The sequence below is a fragment of the Ailuropoda melanoleuca genome, chromosome 12, assembly GCF_002007445.2.
Source record: "Ailuropoda melanoleuca isolate Jingjing chromosome 12, ASM200744v2, whole genome shotgun sequence".
Lineage (NCBI taxonomy): Eukaryota > Metazoa > Chordata > Mammalia > Carnivora > Ursidae > Ailuropoda > Ailuropoda melanoleuca.
Window position 1 is genome coordinate 25,598,912 of NC_048229.1, and position 21,699 is coordinate 25,620,610.

General features: G+C 44.8%; 2 protein-coding genes across 2 annotated transcripts in view; one reads left to right on the forward strand and one right to left on the reverse strand.

Moving 5' to 3' along the window:
- The first annotated feature begins 2,702 nt into the window (after window positions 1-2,702).
- LOC100471150 (olfactory receptor 13H1-like) lies at window positions 2,703-3,846 on the forward strand. The gene has a single exon (XM_011237855.2). It carries the CDS (start codon window positions 2,703-2,705, stop codon window positions 3,738-3,740), a length of 1,038 nt encoding a protein of 345 aa, XP_011236157.2. The 3' UTR covers window positions 3,741-3,846.
- Window positions 3,847-8,138: 4,292 nt separating this feature from the next.
- Window positions 8,139-21,699, reverse strand: part of LOC117795133 (putative olfactory receptor 13C6) — a 38,242-nt gene continuing 24,681 nt past the window's right edge. The window contains exon 2 of the mRNA XM_034638064.1: window positions 8,139-8,186. Coding sequence (XP_034493955.1) covers window positions 8,139-8,186 — 48 coding nt within the window. The remainder of the gene's footprint in view (window positions 8,187-21,699) is intronic.

The window sequence follows — 21,699 nt, forward strand, 5'->3', positions numbered from 1 at the left end:
GCTTTGCCTTTGTTTCTTTGGGGCCAACACACCCACCAAAAAACCCTACTTTCTGTACAAAGGGGTTTTGAACACCAGTGACAGACTCCAGTCCCCTCATTGTCTTTGGACAGACTGAAGACCAAAGGATAACAAGGTGCTGTCTCAAGATCACATGTCTCCAGGTCACAAGCAGGCCTGAGCAGCCTCACTGACAGGTTTCTGGGACCCAGGGCTTCTGGTCATAAAGGGGGACAGCCTTGGGTGTGCTGGGATGGGCTGGAGGCCCTGCAGGTTGGAGAGGCCTTGTCTTTGGCCAATGCTCACTTTTGTCCGTGTCCCCGCACGATTACCGGTGGGTCCCGTTACTGCCTCACTGCTTGGCGGTCACAGAACGGCCTTGTCTGAGGTGCACAGGCTGTGAAATTGCAGGTGTCCCACAGGAGAGCACCAGGGTCCCGCTGCGGACGCCAAGCCAATCCAGTTACTGGGGCTACTCCCTTCCCATCCGTGAGCCCTTTCTTGGGCCACGACAGCTGGGATTGCTCTGTCCACTTCACACCCGGGGAACGGGACTCTCAGGAAAGCCCAGGCCAACCCGCGGTGAGGCTGGGATGGCCCCCACACACCCACACCCCGAGTCTCGGTCTGCAGTAAGCAGCCCAGTTTCTGGAGGGGGGAGCGATCCCTTCACACCAAACTTTTCCTCTGATGCCTCTGAGAGATCCGTGAAGGTTGTTTTTCCCATGTCCCAGGCCAAGCTCTGCTAACAAGCATCCCCAGGCGGTGCCCAGGAGCCTCCAGAGACCGCGGGGGTGTTGTTGGGGGTAGAGCTGATGACTTAAATCACTTCTCTCTGCTTCAGTTCTCCCCCTGCCTCCGCTCCACCCATCCCCCCCGGTCTTTCCGGAAACTCTGTGGGAGACTGAAGAGAAAGATACAGACAGAGGGAGATGAGATGTTCTTATTCTCAGGGATGCTGCTTGGGAAGGTGCCAGGGACCAAGATGTTGTACACGGGCTCCTTGGAATGACCTTGTTCTCCCCAGAGTGTGAGAGCAGCCTGATTCCTGCTGGTGTGGCCTCTTCATGGAAGGAAGGGGTGGAGTTCCCGGGTTAGACTCCTCTGGAGCCAGGTGTGTGGCTGGTATGGGAGGAGCGTGGGAAGAGGATGCTTAACTTGATAGAGCTTCAGCGTGCATCCATCTTTCCATCTGTCCTTCCTTCTACCCTTCCGTCTACCCACACACCTCCCCATCTATCCATCTATCATCCGTCCGTCCGTCCATCAATGCATCCATCTGTCCTTCCTTCCACCCTTCCATCTACCCACCCACCCACCTTTCCATCCATCTGTCCGTCCGTCTGTCCATCCATCCATCCAACCACCCACCCACGCACCCACCCAGCCATCCATCTTCCCATCCTTCCTGTTCCCTCTGCCTGACATGCTCTTCCCTTTCCCTTCTGGCCAATGATAATCAGGTCCCTTTTCCTCCCAACACCCTCCCATCATTTCCTTAGGAAGCATTTTATCCTCTCATCAGGACAGGGTCCCTTCCGTTCATGTCAGAAAGTCCTGCAGGTGCCAGGCGGGCACGATAGTGCTCTTAACTGTTCTCCTTTGTCCTGTTTCCGACACGTCCTCTCTCATCTTCAAATGACAGTTCATGTTGGGTGTCTGGTCGACGGAGGAGATAAAGGTATACAATGCATTTTCTTCTCCGTTAAAAAATAAAAGGTAGCTACTGTTCTCTACTTCGCTGACACATACCCAAGTGTTCCCGTATGATTACTGCCTCCACCAGACTCGCTTCCACACTTCTAGTTGAGGAATATATTAGAAATCTGTCTGTCTGTCTGTCTATCAGTATATCAGTACACATTGTTACCTTATTCTTCTCACTTCTGCACAGTGTTATTGTCATGGATGGGCCACAATTGCTTTACGCTGCCCCATTATTGAGATAGTTTTCCGTCTTCTGGCATACAACCTAGCATTTATGTTTTTAAACATGAATCTGAGGGGCGCCTGCCTGGCTCAGTTGTGAAAGCGTGAGATTCTTGATCTCGGGGTGGGTGTTAAGTAATTAAATGAATAAATAAATTAAAAAAAATTTTTTTAAATGTGTTTGAAATGAATCCTATGGACCTCAGCTTGCAGATGTGATCTGTGGGCAGGATAAACTCCTAGAAGTGGCAGATCTTGGGAAAGGACACGTGCAGATACAGGTTTTCAGGGAAGGGAGCACGGTGGGAACACAGCAAGGTCTTAGTGCTTACCACACTAGTGGGACTTTTCAAATTTTTCTTTTGTCCATCAAGTTCTTCAGCTCAGGCTTTGTTTTTTGTGTTGTTTTCATTCCCCACTGTAATTTCATTGCCTGGGATCGAGTCTGGACGAGTTAGCTGCTCAGAGGTGCTTGTTGGATGAATGAATAAATGCATTAAAGAAACAATGAGTGAATCCATCCATAAGTGGTTTCATGAGTCAGTGACTCGGTTATAAGTGAATGAATGAATGCACCCACGAACCAACATGTAAAAGAATCAGTGAAGGAACGACCCAATCCCTTCCACGATCCACCAGTCCGCAGATCAATGGCTATATAATTGGATGGGTCTGTGAGTGCCTGTGCATGGTGGAATGTATTAAGCAGACATTCTTCAGCAGGGGCCAGAGCAATGCAGGGGTGAAGGGGTCACCGCAGTGCCCAGGAACACATGAATGGCTTGAAAGAGTCCAACCTTATTTATAGAAAGCCGCCAGTTTCCAAACGACCTCCCAAGATGATCCCCCATTTCCCACCCAGCTGGAGTTTTGGCAGGGGCGTGGACGGCCAGAACAGCACAGAGGTCTCCTTCGTCCTGCTCGGGCTCTCCCAGTACCCACGGGCTCAGACCGCCTTCTTCTGCCTGCTCCTCCTGTCCTACACCATCACCCTTTTGGGGAACGGCCTCATCCTGCTCCTGATCTGCTCCGATCGCCGGCTCCACACGCCCATGTACTTCTTCCTCAGCAACCTGTCCTTCCTGGACGTGGGCTACACCACAGCCAGCGTGCCCCAGGTGCTCGTCAACTGCTTGGTGAGCGTTCCTGTCATCTCGCTAGGACGGTGCTTGGCCCAGATGGTCGTGGGACTCTATCTGGGTGTCGTGGAGTGTCTCCTGCTGGCTGCCATGGCCTACGATCGCTGTGTGGCCATCGTGGACCCCCTGCGCTACCCTGTGCGCATGGGGTCCCGGTTGTGCAGCCTGCTGGCCGGGACCTCGTGGACGGCGGCATTCCTGCTGACCGTGGTCCCCGTGATGACCATGCCCTTGGAGTTCTGTGGCCGCCAGGTCATCAATCACTTCTCGTGCGAGTTCCTGGCCCTGCTCAAGCTGGCCTGCTCTGACCTGCAGTTCTATGAGTCGCTCATGGTGGGCACCAGTGCTCTGACCCTGCTGGCTCCCTTTGCCTCCATTGTGGCCTCCTATGGAAGGATCCTGGTGGCCGTGCTGCGGATGCGGTCCACGGAGGGCCACAGCAAGGCCTTTTCCACGTGTGGGTCTCACCTCACGGTGGTGGTGCTGTTCTATGGCTCGGCCATCGCCATGTACATGGTGCCTCAGGACAAGTTCATCCGCGACCGAGACAAGATCATCTCCATATCGTACGGCGTCCTCACCCCCATGATGAACCCCCTCATCTACAGCCTGCGGAACAAGGACATGAAAGGCGCCCTCAGGAGGCTCCTGCGGAGAAAGGCTGACGTCTAAGGTGCGCGGCCGAGGAGGGAGGAAATAAACTGATGCTCTGGAGGGTGTGCTCTGGGCTGTAAACGGTGAGTTACTTCTTAGCAGCCGTTCAACGGGGGATGCATTACACACACACACACACACACACACACACACACGGACACACACTCATACACGCACACACACAGACATGCACACACACACGGACACGCAAAATACCTTTGTGGACACCATAGGGCGTCCTCCTGTGTTTCTCGTGCTCCTGCAATATCCAGGGACTGACCTCGCTAACCGCCGCTGGTCCAAACAGCTGTGTTATATTCATCTCTTCAGTTCTTGCCTATTAAACTTCACAGAGATAGTCAGTGGTTCCCTATGAGGTATTAGTTTTTTAGATTTTATTTTTTTTTACAACAAAAACTAAGGATATACTGTATGGTGACTAATATAACAAAAATTATTATAAAAATATTATTTTTTTCAAAGATTTTATATATTTGACTGAGAGAGACACAGCGAGAGAGGGAACACAAGCAGGAGGAGTGGAAGTGGAAGAAGCAGACTTCCCGCTGAGCAGGGAGCCCAATGCGGGGGCTCGATGCCAGGATAGCGGTATCATGACCTGAGCTGAAGGTGCTTAACGACTGAGTCACCCAGGCACCCCTTTTTAGATTTTATTTATTTACTTGGCAGAGGGAGAGAAAGCACAAGCAGGGGGAGCAGCAGAGGGAGAAGGAAGCTCCCAGCCGAGCAGGGAGCCCAGTGAGTGAGTGGTTTGATCCCAGGACCCTGAGATCATGACCTGAGCTGAACGCAGATGCTTCACCAACTAAGCCACCCAGGTGCCCCTCCGTGAGGTATTATTTAATTATTATTATTTTTATTATGTTATATGAGTCACTGTACAGGAGGTCATTCGTTTTTGATGTAGTGTTCCATGATTCATTGTGGGCCTGTAACACCCAGTGCTCCATGCAGTCTGTGAGCTATTATTAAGACCAAACAATTGTCATTTTATTTGAAAAACAAAAAAACCAAATTTTTTTTGTAATAATTTTTTATTATGTTAGTCACCATACAGTATATCCTTAGTTTTTGATGAACCGCGAGAGACTATGGACTATGAGAAGCAAACTGAAGACTTCAGAGGGGAGGGGGGGGTGGGGGAATGGGATAGACTGGTGATGGGTAGTAACGAGGGCACGTATTGCATGGTGCACTGGGTGTTATACAAAACTAATGAATCATGGAACTTTACATCAAAAACCAGGGATGTACTGTATAGTGACTAACAATAAAAGTTATTATAAAAAAAATAAGTCCCATCTTGCCACTCTTCTGTCTGATCCCCAACTTCAACGGCGTCCAGTCTCATTGAAAACAAAATGCATCTTTTCACCATGGGTGGTTAACCCTGGTTAACCCTGCCCCTGTCTCCCGCTCCTCTCCTGTTTACTTACTTTGCTTGTTGCGGAACTTTGAACCACCAAGTCTACTCCTGCCTCAGAGCCTTTGCAGTTAATTCTTCTACCACAACTTCTCTTCCCCTGGAGGTTGACTGTGCCATCTCTCAAACTGCTGCTGAACGCCATCTTATTGATGCTTCTCCCCTGACCACTCCATGTAGGGCTAGAATATCTCCTTCCCTTTCTCTGTAGTTCATCCTGATTAACTTTCTTTAAAAAAAAGTCAATATTTACATATTTGTTTGTTCTTATGGTCAATTGATTTTTTTTTGTTTGTATAGGACTGACCATCTACTAGAAACATTACACATTTGGTCATTTTTTTTTAATTTAAATTAGCCAACATATAGTACATCATTAGTTTCAGACGTAGAGTTCAGTAATTCATCAGTTGCATATAACATCCAGTGCTCATCACATCATGTGCCCCCCTTAATGCCCATCACCCAATTACCCCATCTCCCCACCCACAGCCCCTCCAGCAACCCTGTTTGTTGTCCAGAGTCTCTCATGGTTTGTCTCCCTCTCTGATTTTTTCCCATTCAATTCTCCCTCCCTTTCCCTATCATCCTCTGCAATGTTTCTTACATTCCACATGTGAGTGAAACCACATAATTGTCTAAAAATGATTTATTTTGCTCAGCATAGTACCTCCATTTCCATCCATGTTGATGCAAATGGTAAGTATTCATCCTTTCTGATGGCTGAGTAATACTCTATTGTATATGTAAACCACATCTTTATCCATTCGCCCATCGAGGGACATCTCCACTCTTCCCACAGTTTGGCCATGTGGACATTGCTGCTATGAACATTGGGGTGCAGGTGCCCCTTCACTTCACTACATCTGAATCTTTGGGGTAAATACTTAATAGTGTAATTGCTGGGTCGTAGGATAGCCCTGTTTTTAGCTTCTTAAGGAATCTCCACACTGTTTTCCAGAGTGGCTGTACCAGCTTCCACTCCCACCAACAGTGTAAGAGGGATCCCCTTTCTACACATCCTCACCAACATCTGTTGTTTCCTGACTTGTTAATTAGCCATTCTGACTGGCATGAGGTGGTATCTCATTGTGATTTCCATTTGTATTTCCCTGATGCCAAGTGATGTGGGGCATTTTTTTTTTCATGTGTCTGTTGGCCATTTGTTAGGTTGTCTTTGGAGAAATGTCTGTTCGTGTCTTCTGCCTGTTTCTTGACTGGATTATTTTTTGAGGGTGTTGAGTTTGAGAAATTCTTTATAGGTCTTGGATTCCAGCCCTTTATCTGTAATGTCATTTGTAAATATCTTCTCCCATTCCGTGGGTTGCCTTTTAGTTTTGTTGACTGTTTCCTTTGCTGTGCAGAAGTTTTTATCTTGATGAAATCCCAATAGTTCATTTTTGCTTTTGTTTCCCTTGCCTTTGGAGATGTGTCTAGCAAGAAGTTGCTGTGGCCAAGGTCACAGAGGTTGCTGCCTGTGTTCTTCTCTAGGATTTTGATGGATTCCTGTCTCACATTTAGGTCTTTCATCCATTTTGAGTTTATCTTTGTGTGTGGTATAAGAAAATGGACCAGTTATTCTTCTCATGTGGCTGTCCAATTTTCCCAACGCCATTTGTTGATGAGACTGTCCTTTTTCCATTGGATTTTCCTGCTTTGTCGAAGATTAGTTGACTATAGAGTTGAAGGTCCATTTCTGACTTGTCTGTTCTGTTCCATTGGTCTATGTGTCTGTTTTGGGGCCAGTATCATGCTGTCTTGATTATTACAGCTTTGTAATAGAGCTTGAAGTCCAGAATTGTGATGCCACCAGCTTGGTTTTCTTTTTCAACCTTCTTCTGGCTATTCGGGGTCTTTTCTGGTTCCACACAAATTTTAGGATTGTTTGTTCCAACTCTGTGAAAAATGTCTATGGTATTTTGATAGGGATTGCATTGAATGTGTCGATTGCTCTGGGTAGCACAGACATTTTAACAATATTTATTCTTCCTGGGGCGCCTGGGTGGCACAGCGGTTAAGCATCTGCCTTCGGCTCAGGGCATGATCCCGGCATTATGGGATCGAGCCCCACATCAGGCTTCTCTGCTGGGAGCCTGCTTCTTCCTCTCCCACTCCCTCTGCTTGTGTTCCCTCTCTATCTCTGTCAAATAAAATAAAATAAAATCTTTAAAAAAAAACAATATTTATTCTTCCAACCCCTGAGCATGGGATGTTTTTCCATTTCTTTGTATCTTCCTCCATTTTTTTCATAAGTGCTCTGTGGTTTTTAGAGTGCAGATCCTTTACCTCTTTGTTTAGGTTTATTCCTAGGTTTCTTATGGTTGTGGGTGCAATTGTAAATGGGATCGACTCCTTAATTTCTCTTTCTTCTGTCTCATTGTTAGTGTATAGAAATGCAACTGATTTCTGTGCATTGATTTTATATCCTGCCATGTTGCTGAATTGCTGTATGAGTTCTAGCAATTTTGGGGTGCAGTCTTTAGGGTTTTCCCCATAAAGTATCATGTCATCTGTAAAGAGTGAGAGTTTGACTTGTTTGCCGATTCGGATGCCTTTCATTTCTTTTCGTTGTCTGATTGCTGAAGCTAGGACTTCTAATATGGTATTGAACAACAGTGGTGGGAGTGGACATCCCTGCTGTGTTCCTTAGCCATTTATTTCTACCCACTAGAATCCATCCTATTTCTTCTGGCTTTTGCTGTATCCTAGGAACCTAGCACAGTGCCTGGAGTACAGTAGACAGTATTTGTTGGTTGAATGTACAACGGTCAGCGAAGTCCTCATTAGAGAAGTGACCTTTAAGAGCCAGGCTGAATGAAGTGAGATAGCTAACCATGCGGATATCTGGGAAAAACTTGTTAAGCAGAGATGGGGGCAAGAGCAGAGGTGCTAAAGCAGGAATGTGCTTGGAGGATTTGAGGAAGAATGAGGAGATTAGGGAGGATGGTGCAGAGGGAGCCATGAGTGGAGAGTTAGACAAAGTCGGTAGTCAAGAGCAAGATCATGGAGGACACCATAGGCTGTAGGGAAAATCGGAAGTCGTTGTAAATGCGATGGCAAGCTCAGTGGTCTTGATCAGGGGGGTTGCTTGAGGACTGACTCAGATCTCTGACTCACAGTAATGGGTGCTGTGTGAGGGTGGATCCACTCACAACCCTTCTCGAATCTTCAAATGTATCCAAATGTGAACTTTGAGAACGGGTGGAGGGCAAGATTAGAAGCAGGGGATCCATTTATTGCCTGTTTTACGTAGTTGTTCTGACTTGGTTGGGGCTAGTTTTACCCAAAGGAGGGGGGGCTTGAAAACCTGGGCACCCTCACTTTGCATGAATTCCTCTTACAGTCTGACGAGATGGAAGCTGCAAGCTAGGGCACGTGAGGAAATCGCCTCCCTCCTCCTTAGCAGCAAGAAACTGAAAAAAGTGACCTTATTTAAGAACCTACGGAATACCGATGGGGTGCAAATACTGTGTGAGGCTTTGCTCCGTCCAGATAGTTCTCCTGAGTCGCGTGTGCAAGTCAGTTTAGACAAGCCTATCATGTGCAAGTTCTGACTTGAGTATGTGGTCAAAACACACCTGAAGGGAAAGTACAGCAAAGCATAGTAGCTGACGGCGTGGGAGTTGGTGTCAGACACATCTGGGTGTGATTCTGGATGGAAACTTTTGCACCACAGTGTTGGCCCAATTCTCTTTAGAGTTTTTCAACTTGCATTTCACCGTCTGGGGAATGAGGTCACAACACTCTGACCCTTACAGTTTTGAGTTAAGTATGGAAGTTCCAGACTCACCTGGGCCATAGCAACTGACTCGATAAGAGCCAGGAACTTCTGATTACTTTAACAGTAAGCGACTGTGCCAGGTGTCATGTCAGATGTGATGTTACTGAGAACACAAGAAAGCTCAGAAAAGGAGGTTTGCTACTTATGTTTTCCAGTCTTTCAAGATGGCAGACAGTGACTTTGTCTTGTGTTTTTCTCATTTGTTCCAATTATATCAGATCTTTTCCTCCATTCTGGAGAAGTTGTTAGAAAAACAGAATATTTCAGATGGTTGAGCTATGGCAAAAGATGGAGATCGATCGATCTATCTATCTATCTATCTGTCTATCTATAGAGAGAGGCATGAAACTACAAAAAGGTGGAGATTGGAAGGAATAGTCAGAAAAGAAAACAGCATAAGTAGCTCAATATATGATTGAAGACTAGTTTTTATTTTTTTAGAATTCACTAGATTTCAACACATGACAACTAGAACTAAACTCTTTATACTATTTATTCATATATTTTTCTGTAGAAATACTCATTTTAATACTAACCCCTGTTAGTATTACATACAAGTCTGTTATATAATTGTCTTTAAAATCTCAAGTTGTTCTGGGATACATCTGGCCGCAGAGGAATCCAGTAAGTGATTGCCAGCATGAACTAAGTTTATATTCTAGAAGAAGGTGTCATGAAAAAAGGGGTAGGGAGGAACCTCTGTATTGTTTTCTAGAGTGGCTATCTGAATTTGCATGCCCACGAATGGTATAAGAGGGTTCCCCTTTCTCCACATCCTCACCAACACCTGTTGTTTCCAGTGTTGTTAATTCTAGCCATTCTGACTGGTGGGGGGTGACATCTGTCCCTCTGCTTGTGCTCTCTCTCTGTCTATCTTTGTGTGTCAAATAAATAAATGAAATCTTAGAAATAATGGTGCTCCAAGTAGGTATAATTTTTTTTATTATGTTAGTCTCCATACAGTACATGATTAGTTTTTGATGTGAAGTTCCATGATTCATGTTTGCGTATAACACACAGGGCTCCGTGCAATACGTGCCCTCCTTAATACCCATCACCAGTCTATCCCATTCCCCCACCCCCTCCCCTCTGAGGCCCTCAGTTTGTTTCTCATAGTCCATAGTCTCTCATGGTTCATTCCTCCTTCTGATTACCCCCGCCTTCCTTCTTCCTTTCCTTCTCCTCCCGATGTTCCTGGTTCTTATGTTCCATAAATGAGTGAAACCATATGATAATTGTCTTTCTCTGCTTGACTTATTTCACTTAGCATTATCTCCTCCAGTGCCGACCATGTTGCAGCAAATGTTGAGAATTCGTTCTTTCTGATAGCTGAGTAATATTCCATCGTATATATGGACCACAACTTCTTAATCCAGTCATCTGTGGAAGGGCATCTTGGTTCCTTCCACGATTTAGCTATTGTGGACAATACTGCTGTGAACATTGGGGTGCATATGGCCCTTCTCTTCACTACGTCTGTATCTTCGGGGTAAATACCCTGTAGTGCCATGGCTGGGTCATAGGGTAGCTCAATCTTTAACTTTTTAAGGGACCTCCACACTGTTTTCCAGAGTGGCTGTACCAACTTGCATTCCCACCAACAATGTAGGAGGGATCCCCTTTCTCCACATCCTCTCCAACAATTGTTGTTTCTTGCCTTGTCTATCTTTGCCATTCTAACTGGCGTAAGGTGGTATCTCAGTGTGGTTTTGATTTGAATTTCCCTGATGGCTAATGATTTTGAACATTTTTTCATGTGTCTGTTAGCCATTTGTATGTCTTAATTGGAAAAGTGTCTGTTCATATCTTCTGCCCATTTTATGATTTGTTTGTTTGTTTCTTGCATATTGAGCTTGAGAAGTTCTTTGTAGATCTTGAATACCAGTCTTTTATCTGTAGTATCATTTGCAAATACCTTCTCCCATTCCGTGGGCTGCCTCTTAGTTTTTTTGACTGTTTCCTTGGCTGTGCAGAAGCTTTTTATCTTGATGAAGTCCCACAAGTTCATTTTTTCTTTTGTTTCTGTTGCCTTTGGAGATGTGTCATGAAAAAGGTTGCTTTAGCCAATGTAGAGGTTGCTGCCTATGCTCTCCTCTAGAATTTTGATGGATTCCTGTCTCACATTGAGGTCTTTCATCCATTTGGAGTTTATCCTTGTGTATGGTGTGACAGAGTGGTCAAGTTTCATTCTTTTGCATGGAGCTGTCCAATTTTACCAGCACCATTTATTGAAAAGACTGTCTTTTTTCCACCGGAAGTTTTTTCCTGCTTTATCAAAGATTAGTTGCCCAAAGATCCGAGGGTCCATTTCTGGGTTCTCTATTCTGTTCCATTGGTCTATGTGTCTGTTTTTGTGCCAGTACCATGCTGTCTTGGTGATCACAGCTTTGTAGTACAGCTTGAAATCCAGCAATGTGATGCCCCCAGCTTTGTTTTTCCTTTTCAGCAATTCCTTGGCGATTCGGGGCCTTTTCTGGTTCCACACAAATTTAAGGGCTCTTTGTTCCAGTTCTTTGAAAAATGTCATTGGTATTTTGATCTGGATAGCATTGAAAGTGTAGATTGCTCTGTGTATAATAATTTTTTATTATGTTATTCACCATATAGTATATCCTTAGTTTTTGATGTAAAGTTCCATGATTCATCACTTGTGTATAACACCCAGTGCACCATTCAATACGTGCCCTTCTTAATACCCATCACTGGCCTATCCCATCCCCCCATCCCCCTCCCCTCTGAAGCCCTCAGTTTGTTTCCCAGAGTCCATAGTCTCTCATGGTTCATTCCCCCTTCTGTTTACGCCCCCTTCATTCTTCCCTTCCTTCTCCCAATTTCATTTTTCCATTTTCCCATCACCACTTATTGAGGAAACAACCCTTTCTCTACTGTGTGTTCCTGCCACTCTTGTGGAAAATCAGTTGACCGTAAATGTGTGGCTTTATTTTCTGGACTCTCTATTCTGTTCCATTGGTCTCATAGGTCTGTTTTAATGTCTGTACCATACTGTTTTAATTGTAGTAGCTTTGTAACACGTTTTGAAATGAAGTGTGATGCTTCCAGCTTTATTTTTTATTGATAGCTTGGGTTATTCAGGGTCTTTTGTAGTTCCACACAAATCAGGATTGTTTTTTCTATTTCTGTAAAGAATGCCATTGAGTGTTTTGTTTGTTGTACCGTTTACAGGGGATCTTTGATCACATTGGATAGTATGGAAATTAATAATGTTCTTCCAAAAAATGAACATAGAATTGTCTTTCCATTTACCTTCTTAAGTGTTTTATAATTTTCAGTATTATAAATCATTCACTTCCTGATTAATTTTATTCCTAAGTATTCTTTTTTTCTCACTAGGGTGAATGGGCTTGTTGTGTTAGTTTCCTTTGGGAGAGTTCACTGTTTATAGAACTGAAACTGATTTTTGTATGTTGGTTTTGTATCATGCAATTGTATGGAATTTGCTTATTAGTTTTAACAGGTTTTGAGTCTTTAGAGTTTCCCATATGTATGATCTTGTCATCTGCAAACAGATAATTTTACTTCTTCCTTTCCAATTTGGATGCCTTTTCTTTTTCTTGTCCAATTGCTCTGTCTAGGACTTCCAGGACTGTGTCGAATAGAAGTGGTAAGGGTGTGCATTTTTGCCTGGACTAGAACTAGTGGAAAATATTTTGGTAACCGCTGGTTATGATGTTAGCTGTGGGCTTTTAATATATGTCTTTGATTGAATTTTTGAGTGTTTTTTATCATTAACGGATGTTGAATATTTGTGAAGTGCTTTTTCTGCATCTATTGAGATAATCATGTGCTGTTTAAATCTTTAATTTTGTTAATGTGGTTCATCACGGTGACTGGTTCCTGTTGAACCATCCTTGCATCCCAGAGTTCAATCCCACTTGGTTAAGGCGTGTAATCCTTTTAATATGCTATTAGATTTAGGTTTTCAGTATTGAGGATTCTTGCATTTGTAGCCATTAGAGATACCGGCTTCAAGCTTTTTTGCTTGCAATGTCCCTATTGGCTTTGGTAACAGGGTGATGCTGGCATCATGAAATGAGTATCAGAGTATTTCCTCTTCTGTGTTTTGGATGTAAGAAAGACTGGTATTAGGGATGTACTGTATGGTGACTAACATAATATAATAAACATTTTTTAAAAAGCTAGAAAAAAAAAGAAAGACAGACTGGTATTGATTCTGTGAAGCTTTGGTAGAATTCACCCATGAAGCCATTTGGCCCTGGGATTCTCTTCGTTAGGAAGTTTCAATTACTGATTCAGTCTCTTTATTGTTTGTTGGACTCTTGAGACATTCTATTTCTTTCTTGAGTCAGGCTTGGTAGGTTATGTTTTTAGGAATTTATCCATTTCTTTTAGGTTATCCAATTAGTTGGCAAATAATTGCTCACAATAGTCTCTTAGGATCCTTTTTATATCTGAAGCATCTGTTGCAATGTCTCCTTCCTTGTTCATTTCTTTTTTAAAAAGATTTTATTTATTTATTTGAGAGAGAGCACAAGCAGGGGGAGATGCAGAGGGAGAGGGAGAGAAGCAGGCTCCTCACTGAGCAGGGAGCCCGACATGGGGCTTGATCACTGGACTCTGGGATCACGACCTGAGCTGAATGAAGGCTGACACATAACCAACTGAGCCACCCAGGCGCCCCTCTCCTTTTTCATTTCTGATTTTGAGTCTTCTCTTATTTTCTTAGTCAAGGGTCTATCTTTTCAAAAAAAGACAATTCTCAGTTTTGTGGGGTTTTTTTTCTATTGTTTTCCTGTTCTCTATTTTATTTCTGCTCTGATTTTAATTTCCCTCCTTCTGTTAACTTTGAGCTTAGTTCTACTCTTTCTAGTTTCTTGAAGTGTAAAGTTAGTTTATTTTATAATTTTCTTCTCTTTTAAACTTCTTAGTGCTACTTTCTTAAATATTTTATTTTTAAGTAACCTCTATACCCAGCATGGGGCTCAAACTCACGACCCTGAGATCAAGGGTTGTACACTCCACTGACTGAGACAGCCAGGCACCCTTCTTAGTGCTAGTTTCGCTGCATTCATAAATTTTTATTTGTCCAAAGATATTTTAATTCCCTTTTGATTTCCTCTTTGGTTCAATGATTGTTCAAGAGGGTGGTGGTTAGTTTCCATTCGTTTCTGAATTTTCCAATTTTCTCCTCTTATTGACTGCCAGTTTGTTTGTTTTAGAGTTTTTATTAAAATCCATTTAGTGTCATATTAGCTTCAGGTGCACAATACAGTGATTCAACACTTCCATACCATTGTGACTGATAAAGTACTTGGCATGATCTTGATCTTAAAGCTTTTTTTAAAGATTTATTTATTTGAGAGACAGACAGGATACACAGTGGGGCAGAGGGAAAGGGAGGGAGAATCTCAAGCAGACTCCCCACTGAGCGTGGAACCTGATGTGGGGCTCAGTCCCATGACCCACGATATCATGACCTGAGCCAAAGTCACGAATTGATTGNTTTGATTGCTTAACTGACTGAGCCACCCAGGCACCTGATTTTGATCTTAAATGTAAGACCTGCTTTCTGACCTAAGATGTGCTCTATCCTGGAGACTGTTCCATGTGCACTTGGGAAGAATATGTACTCTGTTGCTGTTGGATAGAAAGCTCTATACCCTGTTCTGTTCCATTGATCTGTGTGTTTTTTGTGTTTTGTGCTTCTGTATTTGTTAGGTCCATTCGGTCTGTAGTGTTCAAGTCTGCTGTTTCATTACTGATTTTTTTATTGTGTTCAGTTGGCCACCATATAATACATCATTAGTTTGTGATGTAGTGTTCACTGATTCATTAGTTATATATAACACCCAGTGCTCACCACCACACGTGCCCTCCTTAATACCCATCACCCGGCTACCCCATCCCCCCACCCCCCTCCCTTCTGTAACCCTCAGTTTGTTTCCCAGAGTCCAGAGTCTCTCATGGTTTGTCTCCCTCTCTGATTTCTTCCCAGTTTTCCCTCCCTTCATTACTGATTTTTAAAATGTGAGATTATTTTAAAGCTGTGTGTACATATCACATAAATGGAATCAAAGGTATATTACAGCATTTCAAGGAAGAAATATTACCAGCATCTCATTGATAATGAGGTTGAGGCTAAGCCAAGTTAAATATCCCGTCCAAGAANTGTCCAAGAATGTACAGCACTTTCAAGGGACAGGAAGTCAAGCTCACCCGTGTGGGTTCAAAGCTTTCCCCCCCTACCGTGGTGCTTTCAGTAAAACCAGCTGGTGGTGGGGGCACATGATGTTTTTATGTACCTACTATGTATGGAAACTAACCGATGAATGAGATACGTGATGTGTTCCCATGTTAAGATTGACAAAATTGAAGCACAGAGAGTAGGTCACTTGTCCAAGGCCTGTCGTTATGGAGTGATAGAACAGATGTTTTTGTATTGGGAAAATTCTCAGTCCTGTCCTGAGAACTTCAATGTACTTTTCAGGCAAAACCAGAACTGAGACCTCGTTTGTCAGATGTCTCACTAGCCAAAGTAGGTAGAGAAGCAGATTCAAAGTCGTATCTGCTCTTAACCACTATGTACATTTACAGCTGATACGGTTTGGGAAAGTGTCTCCACCATCACTGGGGCTGCAGACGTGAGGTCACAGCAGAGGAAATCCGGGAGACCACGTTGCTCAGTAGAAAACAGTGTGTGCACGTCTAGTGCCGGGTCGTCCTGGAAGTGGTTGAAGCAAGGGTCTCCAGGATGGGGGACAGTGTCTCTATGTGTTGTCAGTGCCCCTAAGACCAGAAGGTAAATTGATTGTCTGCAAGCTGTGGATGCCTGGAGAGATCTGTCTCCTCCGTATGGAGGAATCCAGGCTTGACCCTGTTGACAAATGTCCGTGTCAGGCACTGTGGTCGGTCTCTCTGCAAAGCCCATTCCTGAACTTCTAAACGTTCTGGTTTCGGGGCTTGGCACCGCAAAGGCAAAGAGAAACCCCTGGACTGTAGATCCCTGAGCTAGATCCAGGCTTGGGGAATAGGTCCACGCATTTGGGGGCTTGTTATGAAGAGGCTCTCGGCTTTCACCTGGGATCTAGATCAAGGTTCTCAACATCAGGAGACTGACCCTCGTGACAAGATCTTTCTTTGTTGTGCGAGGACGTCCTGTGCCTTGTGGGGCGTTGAGCAGCACCCCTGCCTCTTACCCGCCAGATGCCGGTAGCAGCCGCCCTTCCTCCGGTTGTGACAGCTGAAAGTATCCTCAGACAGGGCCAACTGTCCCCTGGGCTTGCCGTCAACCGCTGGCCCAGAAATGGCGCTGCGCACCGAGCGTCAGTGGGAGCGGAGGCTCAACCACCAGGAGCGGGTGTTTGCTGCGGGGTGATCTGGAAAGGATTCGCATGTGGGCTGACTCCAGGCAAGTGTGAGTTGGATAAGTGAGTGGAAAATTCCAACCAAGGCTCGAAGGATTTGTGTCCCTCGCCCTGTCAAAGAGATGTGTTCAGCTAACGAGGCTTGGGGGGCATGACGTTAAAATGCTGTACGTCACAGAAACAGCTAAGTTTACTTCTCACATGATCTCTCTTTGGATCTTCAATCTTGGCCACTTTGCATCTTCTGTCTTCCACAGGTTGTTTTACTCGGATTCTTTTCCGAAAGCATTTACAGCTGGTTCCAGGAAAGTAGGCTCCGTGATGGCATCGCTTGAACAACTTCGAGACCGAGCCAGGGGACTGAGAACTTGCGGAACCAACGAAGAAGCATGATGGATTCAAAATAACTGCTAACCCTGGATCGAGCAGGTAGGATTTCATTCCATGGGACGGATGAAGATGATTATGACTTTTATGACTTTCTGTCGGAAACACTGCTTGGTTATTTCATGTTTTGATTCCCAGATTTTAAAAAAAAGCTTTTTTTCTCTTTTAAGCTATCTATAACTTAGAGCAGTTTGATAAATGCTTCACCTCTGTTTACAATGAGTAATTTATCTTTTCTCCCTACCTGATCCCCCCAGAATTTGGAAACTCTGAGTGAGTCTTCTCATTTTCATGGCAACATAGTTATTTGCATAAGTTCAATAAAAATCTCTTCTCCTTGGAACTGGACACAACTGGAAACCAATTGGTTAAAGTACCAAGGCTTTTTTTTTTTCTTTCACTTTATTTTTATTTTTTTTTATAAAAACTTTTTATTGTGGTATGTTAGTCACCATACAGTACATCCCAAGTTTTTTTTTTTGTATGGCATGCTTTTATTTTTTAAAACTAAATGTAGCTGAGCAATATGTACAAAAAAATTGCTTATTGTATGCTATGTTCCAGACACTATTATAACTACTTCATATGTATCACTCATTTCATTTATACAATCATTCTAACAGACATTGCTACTAATATCATTATATGTATCTCTGTCTATATATCTATATCTGTCTAGTTATCTATCTGTCTATAAAGTGAAGCACTGGGATAACTTGCCCACAGACACAGTCATTGGTTGCAGTACTTGAACCTGAACCTGTATTCTTCACCACTGCCTCCTAAGAAAATATATAATAATGAAAAATACAATATTAACAGTAGCCATCTGTTAACCTCTTTCATAGAGTAGATGGAGGCTTAGAGATGGTACGTTACTCATGAACGTGGCTCTAAATCTTGTCTCTGCCACTTACTAGCTGTGTGATTTTGAAGTTCCTTAGCCTCTCTGGGCCTCCGTTTCCTCATCTGTAAAGCAAGATGAATAATTGTTTATAGTTTTGATGAGGATTATACAAGTTAATACATGTAAGATACTTAAAATGGTTCTTGGGAAATGAAAAGAGTTTTAAAATGTTAACTGTTGCTTTATCTGCCATGGAGCTAAGAAGGGATGGTGTCAGATTTGAAACTTAGTTTCACTCCAGTAGTATTCTTTCCTCTCTACTCCGATTCTTCTAGACCAGTGTGCCTCTCTAGTACCACACCACTCATTCCCCCAAGGTTATAAATGAGTTAATTCACCTTTAAGTTCTTCCCACTGAAGGGCTAGAAAATATTGTTTGAATAGGCTCACGTGGAATAAAACAAAACAAAACAGCCTTGTGTATCTGCACTCCAATCCCTAGAGATTTTGCAATGCTTTACTCGGAGTTATTTGCAGAGCTTTCTCATCCTAGGAATATTGTTCTCAATGGTTTTGTGGGGGAGTTTCTCTCATTTAGAAGAAAAGGACAAAAACATACATTGATGACTAAAAGTTATGATCATGCTCAGACTATCATTAGAAGCCTACAATCTTTTTATGTTGGGATTCTTTTCTTCATTCAACAAATATTTATTCAGTGCCCACTGTGGTTCTAGGGTCTCTCTGCTAGTATTTGCTGTTCTCTCCCCAAGGATGATTGTATTGATTATCTACTCTGTGAAAATATTACCTGCAATTTTGGTGGCTCGAAACGATGGCACTCATGGTCTTTCTCATGGTTTCTGTGGCCAGGAATGCAGATAAGACACAGTAAGGATGACCTGTCTGTGGTCCATGTGTGGGGGGCCTCAGCTGTGAAACTCAAAGGGGCTAGAATTACCTGAAGGCTGGGGCGCCTGGGTGGCACAGTGGTTAAGCGTCTGCCTTCAGCTCAGGGCGTGATCCCGGCGTTATGGGATCGAGCCCCACATCGGGCTCCTCTGCTATGAGCCTGCTTCTTCCTCTCCCACTCCCCCTGCTCGTGTTCCCTCTCTCTCTGGCTGTCTCTATCTCTGTCAAATACATAAATAAAATCTTTTAAAAAAATTACCTGAAGGCTTGTTCGCTTCAATGTTTGGTAGTAGATGTTGTCTATCTGCTGACTCCTTTTTTTTAATAATATTTTTTTTATTATGTTACTCACCATACAGTACATCCCAAGTTTTTGATGCAGGGTTCCATGATTCATTGTTTGTGTATAACACCCAGTGCTCCAGGCAATACATGCCCTCCTTACTACCCATCACCTGCCTATCCCGATCCCCACCCCCCTCCCCTCTAAAGCCCTCAGTTTGTTTCCCAGAGTCCACAGTCTCTCATGGTTCATTCCCCCTTCTGTTTACCCCCCTTCCTGCTTTGACTGGAATTTCATATTTGAGAATGATGAACATTGAATCAGATATGGCCAGACAACTAGAAGGAACCAAAGCTGACTTTAAGGACCAAAGCTTACAAAGTCCTGCTTGGAAAAACCAGTCTCTGGCTGGTGTATGTATGGGGTTCCCTGCCTTATGGGTCAGTAAGGAACCTCAGGATATTTGGAGACCTTGAGAAGAGAGGAATTCACCCAAATCTATAGATGTTACAGGTAAAGTCTCATGGCAGAGTATGGGCTTGGCTTCCCAGCCTTGAGAGGCTTTTAAAAATCCAATCTGAGGGGCGCCTGGGTGGCTCAGTCGGTTAAGTATCTGCCTTTGCTCAGTCATGATCCCAGGGTCCTGGGATTGGGTCAGGCTCCCTGCTCAGCGGGGAGCAAGCTTCTCCCTCTGCTTGTGCTTTCTCTCTCTCTTTCTCTTTCTCAGATTAATGAAATCTTAAAAAACAAATATCCAATCTGAGATTCCTATGAAAACTTCCAGCAGAGCAAACTCCAAAAAAAAAAAAAAGCCCTATATGATCCCTCTTCTTGCTGCACTTATGTAAATAATCAGTTTTCTGAAATCAGGCTGATTTTGCAAACAAAATAGACCAACATTGATTATCTTTGATGGAAATGAGTATTTGTAGAGAGGTTTTGTTGTGTTTTGGTTTGGGTTTTTTTTGCTTTGTTGTTTGTTTTTTTAATGGAAAGCAGTAATGCCTGCCTGTGGGTTCTGTCTGGAGCATTCTGCCAGTCCTTACCGAATCTCGAATTCGAGTTTTCCCCAATACCCAGCTGCAACTCTGTCCTGAGAACTAATGCACTTTTCAGGCAAAACCAGAGCTAAGACCCTGTTTTTCAGGTCTGACTTTTTAATGTCTCTAACTTTTTCCTTTTTGTCTTAGAATCATGAGAACAAAAGCTGTTCTCTTCCTGAAGCTGAAGGTAAACAACTTAATATAAACTTGAAAGGAAACTTAGGACCACAGGTGACACTTGGCAGGCTTCCTTTTGCGCACTGTATGAGCCGCTCAGAAAGTTCATCTGGTGCCTGACACCATCAAGAGACACTCTAAGTGCAAACCAGGAACATTCTTCAGATGGCCACTGCCCTCCCCGCTGCACATTTGAAGATGTGTCAAGCTTGTTTACAAATCTCATTGGCTGCCCTGTGGACTCAGAAACTCAGTTTCTGTTAATCTTTTATGGTCCTAAAAACTCCCCTCATTAAAAATGCCTGTTAGTATCATCCAGGAAATTTCATCTCTACCAAGTCCCACCAGACGGTTCAGCTGGTCCTTAAGAAGACAACCGAATGAGAAACTGGGCTGTATTTTTCAAGGGGAAAGACTCTTTTTTCCTTGAACAAGAGGGGGGCTGACAAAGATTCTTTGCTTGACCTTTTCAGGTTCCTGAACCTTCTGTACCCTTCTGTGCACGTCCTTGTAAAATCTAGATTCAGCAAGAGCCCCCACGCTGGCTATCTGCTCACCTCCATACCTGATGGGGTACTTACCCCCCCCATCTTCCAGGTGACGTCTGGTCGACCTTCCTGCCTTCCACAAGGATCTTATCTCGTAGGTGTAGCCAGACCCCCCTCTGACCGCAGGTCTCACCACTTAGTTATTTCTACCTATTGCTCCCCGTCCCCGGCTGCAAATACCCACTTGCTCNCCAGACCCCCTCTGACCGCAGGTCTCACCACTTAGTTATTTCTACCGATTGCTCCCCGTCCCCGGCTGCAAATACCCACTTGCTCGTCTTGAAGCAGGGTTCAGATCGCTCTCTCTCCCCCACTGCGAACTCCCATCCAGTGGAACCCCATCCCCCCCACCCCGTGATACTCCTGATGAAATCCTGCTTTACCATCTTGAACACACGTCATCAAACGTGTTTTTCTCTAACAGACCCGCTGGCGGTGAATTCCTGCGGTGTTTGCTGGAGCGGGGGATGGGCACCGATGCCCCCGGTCAGTAGCGGTGCCCCTTTCCCCAAGATTAAAGGGTTTTCTTTTTTCCTCAGTTGAGCTAGGAAAGGAGGAGATGATTTTTCTTGTGTTGGAGCATTATGGTCCAAAGGAAAGTGAAAGAAAACGAACATCGCAGGAGCCCAGGCCCCGCTCTCCCCGAGCACAGGTGCCGCTGTGGCTGCCGTCCACCGGCCACAGGCGGCGCCCCTGGGAAACCCGGGAGGAGAGGCTTCCCGCAGCGCACGCGGCTGGCAGCCCTGTCCCCCCTCGGCCCTGCTAACCCGGCTCCAGGCCATCTGGAGGGGGAGGGGCTGCTGAGGGGCACTCAGTGAGGCAGCTGGGAGTCCCCAGCACGTCTACACTGGGGTCTCCGAGACTCCCTCTCCCTCGGGGAGCGCCTCCCGCAGGCCTGCTGTGCCCGCCCCCAGGGTGTCCCACGAAGGACCGTTCTTAGGGCTCCCTCCGTGAGAGAGAGAGGGGCGTCTGGTGCNGGGCTGCTGAGGGGCACTCAGTGAGGCAGCTGGGAGTCCCCAGCCACGTCTACACTGGGGTCTCCGAGACTCCCTCTCCGTCGGGGAGCGCCTCCCGCAGGCCTGCTGTGCCCGCCCCCAGGGTGTCCCACGAAGGACAGTTCTTAGGGCTCCCTCCGTGAGAGAGAGAGGGGCGTCTGGTGCGTTTTGTGGAGAAGCAGCCTGAAGGCGGTGTAGACGTCATTTTTCCACTCCC

Bases quoted from the DNA above. Each gene is read 5' to 3' on its own strand.
- LOC100471150 (XM_011237855.2), top strand. From the start codon at position 2,703: ATGAATGGCTTGAAAGAGTCCAACCTTATTTATAGAAAGCCGCCAGTT.